The following is a 7,087-nucleotide window of genomic DNA, read 5'->3' as shown; positions in this document are numbered from 1 at the left end:
CATCCCTGATAGGATGGGCAGAGATTTCTCATTCACAACCTATCGCTAACACGTTCATGCTGTTAAAACACTACTAAGTGCCAAGAGCTGCCTTAATCCAAATTATGGTCTGAAATTCGTAAGGCACACATTTCTCATTCTGAACTGTATGTATTATAGAGACATATAGCAAAAGAAATAAAAACAAACTAAACTAACAACAGGTTTTTTAAGCTAAAAGAGCCTCTGCCATCCTGTAGTCTAGTACTGGGCTGATTGCTTTCCCAACCAGTAGAGTTATCCATGGATTATTTTGCTTCCACACACCTCTCCATGCTACCAAATGTAAGACACTGGAATTAATATATCGGTTTCTACCTGGTAGTGAAGTATTGCATATATCAATTTACATAACATGGGAACATGACTGGCTAAGTCCTACCCCACAAGTCCCAGCGGTTTATGTTACAATTAGTCAGAGGAAAGTTGAAAGTGAAGAAAAAAAAAATTCCAGGCAGAGGAGGAAATGGACAAGACAAGTTGAGCAAGAAAAAAGGCCTAATATTTCTTCCCCCACCCCATACAGACACATATAAATAGTGAGAAAGTGAGTTCCCCTGCTCACTGATCACAGCTTATTTGCTGGGTCTCTCTGGGACTTGGACCACCCCTACAAGATGTGGGCAAAGGTACTGTCTTGTTTCTTTGTACTGTAAGATGCACTTCTCTGTTTAAGCTTTTGTATCCTCACTCTCTGTGTTTCACTAGGTGTACATCACAGTACAGGATATGTGTTCACCTGCTTTAAACTGCTTGTAACTGCTTCCTCAAGAAAACCTCAATGCTTTAGTACAAGGCTAAAGTGAGAAGTTGTGTGTATTAAAGGGTAAAATTCTGGTCACCACTGCTAGAAAAAGAGGAATCCAATGTGAACAATGCAATGAGAAGATATGAGCATAGTAGGGTTGAATTTGTATTATACAGGAGAGAACAGCTGTTTAGTTTGTTTAACTTAGCAAAATGAAGTTCAGAAGGAAATATCATAACTCTATGTGGATATGTGCAGGGGAGTAAAGGGGAGGATGAGGGGAAATGGAAGGAGACAATTTCCAAAGACAGAGAAGATATATATTCGGTAATGACAGTATAAAAAAGAAATTGTGTGTATAGACTGGTTGTAAATAACGTATACCTCTACAGGGAGACATTTCTAATGGTTCAAGAGGAAAGTTCTAGATGAGTTTCTAATATAGATACTAACAGCAGCTCACAGCTCTGGCCAAGATGCAGGCTGAATTTGCCTAATAGGTCAATGCTCAATAGGAGAGGAAAATAAATATATATAATTCCCAGATCAGCATGATCCAGGAACAAGGAGTTACTGCTTTTCAAAGAGGCAAGATCTTGCCTTGGAGAAAAGCTGGGACTCCAGCTGAGAGTGAATTCAATGCGAGCTGGAAGCTATGAGCAAGAAGTGCAAGGTAGGGCTGCCAAATCCTGCCTCCCACTGAGCTCCAAGCTCGGCAAGATTTGGGATAGTAATGCTGCTAATCAGGGAGATGAAATCTTGCCTTCTTATGTGGTAGTGGTTGCACTGGCTTGAAATGCCATTTTTCCACTGATTTCAGTAGCAATAAGAAGGTGCTATGGAATGACAGATTTCTATTTGTTTTATATGTGTGTGCCTGACTAGTCATTAGAGATAGACAGAGATAATCTTGCAAAGTTTTAGCACCTTCAGTACATATTCTCAAGGATTCAAGTCAGTGAGAAAGCAGAAGAAATACAGAACAGAAAGGGATGATGATGAAAGTATAAATAAAGTATAAATAACACAGTGGCATTTCTGGGAATAAAAAGGGGAAGAATTCAAACCTTACTTATGCTGATGCAATTCACATAAGCAGGGGCAGGACAACAAAAATGGCCAGCATACTAAGCAGTAGCCCAAAACTGAAAGCAAAAAAAGAGGAAAAAAAAAAAAAAAGTAGTTTCCTCTAAATATAGATAAATATCTACTTCTTCTATTTCTTTATTTTTTTCCCTTCCTAGACAATTACGGGAAATTTTGCCAGTGTGATTCATGGTTTGAATGCAAATCATTTGACAGACCAAGTAATTGAGAGAAGCAAACGAATGATTCTGGATACTCTTGGAGTGGGGCTTCTGGGTACCAGCACTGAGGTCTGCCACAAAGTGACACAGTACAGTAAGGTAAAGTGTCTGGAATTTATAGCACACTCTAAGGTTTAGCTTTAAGACAAGCAAGGGAAAACTTGGGTTATAAAACGAAAATTTTGCCATGGTGAAATTCTTTTGTGGATGGAAAGAGACATATGGTGTTCTTTCCACTGGAGACAGGGAAACTTCAATGCTCAAGTACTTTTCACTCTGGAAGGGCAACAGTTTGTGTATCAGTCTGTATCCTAAGATCCCCCTCTGCAAACACAGTGAATTAGGAATCCATTCCTTTCTTTCACCTATGAGATTTTATTAAAAACATTTGCAAAGTAAACTCTACTTATCACCAGCCTTTCAAATTAAGGGACAGTTAAAGGGATGGAGAATTAGTCGTGGGTTACTTCCAGTCCATAAAATGTAATTGTTGTCTAAGGTGCATTAGCCATGTTTCTCCTCTAGTCTTTCTCTCTTTAAACTAGAGGATTACTTGACCCTGAAGAAAAGCCCGTCCAGTACAGGAGTGCATTAATGAGGAGGAATTTAGCCCACTATTTTATCATTCAGACCTGCCTAGTTGACTCATGCTCCAGAGCTCTGTGTGCTGGTAGGTCTCCTCCCACAGAGAACACCCCTCTCCAAACCATGGTAGTTTATGTCCTTTGGTTCATTTTGCAGCACCAGGAGGCCATCTGTCGATTACTCAGGATCTCACTAAAACATAGAAAACCGAAACCTTTAGCTGCACATCTCAGACAAGATGATGACAGTCCTGTCATTTAGGTTGGACTTGATGATCTCAGAGGTCTTTTCCAACCTAACTGATTCTGTGATTCTGACTGTCAGTGGCTGGTGAGAAGAGATATCAATGGCCAGAGGTTTTGTGAAGGTACTGAGTGGCCAAGTGGATGAGGTTGGTCTGCCCCCTGAGCTCTGTTTGAGTGGAATAGGACATAAGCCAACAGGAAACTGAGTTTCTTGTTACGCCTTCTAAAAGAACAGAATTTTTCACATCAAAGGGAACAGTTAGGTCCCAAGAGGATATGATCTGGTCTCGGTTACATCAGAAATACAGCCCACATTTATCCTTAGGTTCAGGACTTTAAATTAACTGATGTCAATTTGTTTCAGATCTACAGCTCAGATTTATCCAGTACCATCTGGGGCCACTTGGATTTCCGACTGCCTCCTCTGTATGCAGCTTTTGTGAATGGAGTGGCTGTAAGGGATGCTCTTTTATTTGCTCTTAAATCACACTAATTGATGCCATTCTTGCTCTAGAGAGAACAGAATGTTCCAAAAATCTTATTCAGAAGCCTGCTACAAAACTTTCCTAGATAGTTCTAATGTGCTTCAACTTCCTTCCAATGAGACTGAGCTTAAGCTGTAACATATATCTGATCCAACTCAACAGAATACCATACCTTTAATGTGGGACCTGGGACTGTTTTCAAAGGTCAGATCTCTACAGCTTGTTACAACCTTGCTACAGCTGCTTAGAAAGAGACACTCTAGATGTCACTGATTTCACTGGGATCCAAATTCCATGCCAACTGGCAAAGTGTACCTACAGAAAAACACAGGCAGATGCACATGTAGATAACGCACACATACAACATCACAAGGCAATTTAATCTTCAGTTACCCAGTTTGTAAAAGCCAGTTATATATTTTGGACACATACTTTGTCATTAAAGCAATAACTGACTCCCCGGACATTTGTCTAAATTCAGATTGAGGCTGAAACCATTTGAAATTGAAAGATGCATAAGAGGTGGGGTAGACAAATTTGGCAATTATGCAAAACTAGAGAAGGTGACCAACCAAGGAAATGGTACTATTAAACCTATTTAAATTAGTGTGACAACAAAATCAGAGGTCCAATTTAAAAGCTCATTTCCAATGTAGAGAAAATTATGTTGGAAATGAGATCTGGTACCTCTCAGCTCATAGCAGCCCTTGTGATATTCAAATCTGGCCGTCAGCAGGTATATGATCATTTCAGTTTACATCTCGGTCACAGGTCAATTATAAGCACTTACTGAGGACACCAGAAATACAGCTTACTGGGTATTGGACCCAACTTTCCTTATGCTGCACTTCAGGGCATCTTCCCAGATGGCATCAAAGTTTTTTGAGGCAGAGACTGGGTTTTCTTTTATCTATTCAGAGACACAGTCCTCATAAGTGCATATTCCCGGTATTACAGGGCAAAACCTGAGCACTGGGGAGCCTGAGCACCTTCCTAGTTTGCTCTGAAGTAACATATGGGCGAATAGATGTGAAGGCCAGTTTTTGAAGTATTATTGTGCTATTAAAAATGCTGTCCCTAATGCTCTCTGGCCGTTGAGGATTCTCAGAATTTTGTGGGGGAGGGAACATGTCTGATAAGCAGTACATTACAAACACTGACTGCATTGCATTGCTACCTGAAGCCCTCTGCTACCAAAACGGCAGCCATATGCCACGCTAGGAATGCCCAACATGTTCATGAGCAGCTGGGCTCTGGACAGAGTTAAGAGAAGCACCACTTTGGATACTTTCTGAGGCTAAGCAGCTCATCCCAGTATTACCACTGTAGCTTTCTCCTACTCCCAGCAATTCAAGGGAGGGTGGTTCCTTTTGTGACAAGTCTTGTTCCGATGTGCTGAAAGTTCAGGCTAAAGCCTCCTGCACATTTGCAGGCTTGTGGATAGTTGCACTGGAGAAGTAGTTCTGATAATAAAACTGTCATTAAACAGGATGGGTTTGACTGCTACAGCTGTATGGTGTGAGTCCTAATGGCAGCATCAGATGCAGCACTGGGGAAGTAATTTCATTATGTTTATATTTCATTACGTTTTGAGTGAAGTGCAAATTCACGTTCACACGGCAGACCTAGAACTGCTACTTTAATTATACAAGTCTAATTAAAGCAGCAAAAACCAATTGCGGGAAAAAGGAATCATTGTCATACAGGTTTTTGCGTGGTGCAACTTGAATTAGAATTATACTCGTTTGAGGCAAGATTTTTATTGCATTACCACTTCTCAGGGAGCCATGTTGGGAGTAAAGGTCTTCAAGCATTTTGAAGGTTTGCTTTCTAAGGAAAATCTAGTTATTTGGTGCTTTTTTATACCAATTACAGTAGTTCTATTTGACTGAGCCAACCTTGCCAAGTCAGAGTTTATTTCTAATGACAAAACAATGCTTCTCTTTCCATTAGGTGCACTCTATGGATTTTGACGACACCTGGCATCCAGCCACACACCCGTCCGGGGCTGTGCTCCCTGCCATCATTGCGCTCTCAGAGGCCTTTCCTCAGAAGAAAAAAATCTCAGGTCTTGACCTGCTCTTAGCTTTCAATGTGGGAATCGAAGTGCAAGGTCGGCTGCTGCGTTTCTCCAGTGAAGCCAGGAATATTCCAAAAAGGTACATAGAAACGTTTCCAGTAGAAAGTTGAGCAGAAGGTTTTTTTTCTCAATGTTGATATACCTAATTACATGTCAGTTAAAATACAGATGGCACGGTTATTCATATTTTCTATGCTGCTTGTCTGGAAATTTAGGAAGGGGTCATCTTAAGTGTAAATACACTTACTTGACTCCTTAGGCTTTAGTTAATAGATTCCTTTTTGAAAGCATTGACTAATTCACAAGAAGGAGGTGATGTTCTTATAAAAAAGAGCAGCACATTTAACATTAGAAATCTCAGGTGTTCATGAATACATACAGTCATGCCTCATCTGCAAACAGCACCTTGCTCTCAGCAGAAAGGAGTCACCAGTGCTGGGCTCAGAGCAGAGCCCAAGGAAATGGGATGTGCTTAGGGGAAAGCCCTGAAGTGTGGGATGGCCTAGTTGTCTTCTTGCTATTTTCTGTGTGTTCTTTTTATCAATTTTGCTAAACTAGTTCAGAATAACAAAACTCGCCTCCCCTGATATGTGTAATTTAGAGATGACTTTAAATTATTACAGATTTATAATGATATATAAATTTAAATTAGTATAATAAATATCATAGTAAATACAAATTTATATGTGACTGTAAATTTATTTAGAGTAATTTATAGAGGACTATAAACCGTAATGCTTTTGCCATTATTCTGTTCAGTATGCTTTGAACCATGAACAGTTCTAATATTTCAATTGTTTTCTGGGGAGATTCTATTGCAAGTGGTACTATTCCAGTTTAACTTGTTCTTGGGGGAAAGTGACAGCTCTTTCCGTTAGGTCTGCACATGAATTCTGAATGTATGTTTCAATATGGTCCAATCTGTCTTCCACAGCTGTGAACAGAAAGCTTGTGTATACAGTGAATTCAGGTTAATTTTTGAAACACGGTAATGAAGATATTTTTGTTTTCTCAGGTTTCACCCACCGACTGTGGTTGGTACAATGGGGAGTGCAGCAGCTTGTGCTAAACTGCTAGCTCTTGACCAGCTGGGATGTAAAAATACCTTGGCCATTGCTGCCTCCTATGCAGGTGCCCCGCTGGCTAATGCAGCAACCCAAACAAAGCCCCTCCACGTTGGCAATGCTGCCAAGCACGGACTGGAAGCAGCTTGCTTGGCTTCACAGGGCCTTCAAGGAAACAAACAGATCTTGGACATGGAGTCGGGGATAGGTGCCTTTTACACAGATTATAACCCACAGACTCTGCCAACCTTGCAGTCCTACCCCTGGCTGTTGGACCAGCAAGATGTGGCCATCAAACGCTTTCCTGCTCATCTTGGAACGCACTGGGTGGCTGACGCAGCATCTTCTGTTAGGAGGAAGCTTGTGGAAAGCACTGGCAACTTGCTCCCTCTTGATAAAATTCAGAAAGTAATTCTCAAAGTCCCTGAGGTCAAATATGTGAACAGACCCAGCCCAGCCTCAGAACATGAAGCACGACATTCCTTCCAGTTTGTTGCATGCTCTGCTTTGCTGGATGGCAGCATGTCAGTCCAG

At 40.9% G+C, this 7,087-nt stretch overlaps 1 protein-coding gene across 1 annotated transcript in view; it reads left to right on the top strand.

Annotated features, from left to right (window-relative positions):
• The first annotated feature begins 619 nt into the window (after positions 1-619).
• ACOD1 (aconitate decarboxylase 1) overlaps positions 620-7,087 on the top strand; it is a 12,464-nt gene continuing 5,996 nt past the window's right edge. The window contains exons 1-5 of the mRNA XM_027894278.1: positions 620-668; positions 2,032-2,193; positions 3,289-3,378; positions 5,363-5,568; positions 6,505-7,081. Coding sequence (XP_027750079.1) covers positions 657-668; positions 2,032-2,193; positions 3,289-3,378; positions 5,363-5,568; positions 6,505-7,081 — 1,047 coding nt within the window. The 5' untranslated portion in view covers positions 620-656. The remainder of the gene's footprint in view (positions 669-2,031; positions 2,194-3,288; positions 3,379-5,362; positions 5,569-6,504; positions 7,082-7,087) is intronic.

Source organism: Empidonax traillii, unplaced genomic scaffold, assembly GCF_003031625.1.
Source record: "Empidonax traillii isolate 1590-97213 ecotype Southwest subspecies unplaced genomic scaffold, ASM303162v1 scaffold423:size1405600, whole genome shotgun sequence".
Classification (NCBI taxonomy): Eukaryota; Metazoa; Chordata; class Aves; order Passeriformes; family Tyrannidae; genus Empidonax; species Empidonax traillii.
Note: the sequence above shows the minus strand (reverse complement) of the source record. Positions and strands in the feature narration are given on the sequence as shown.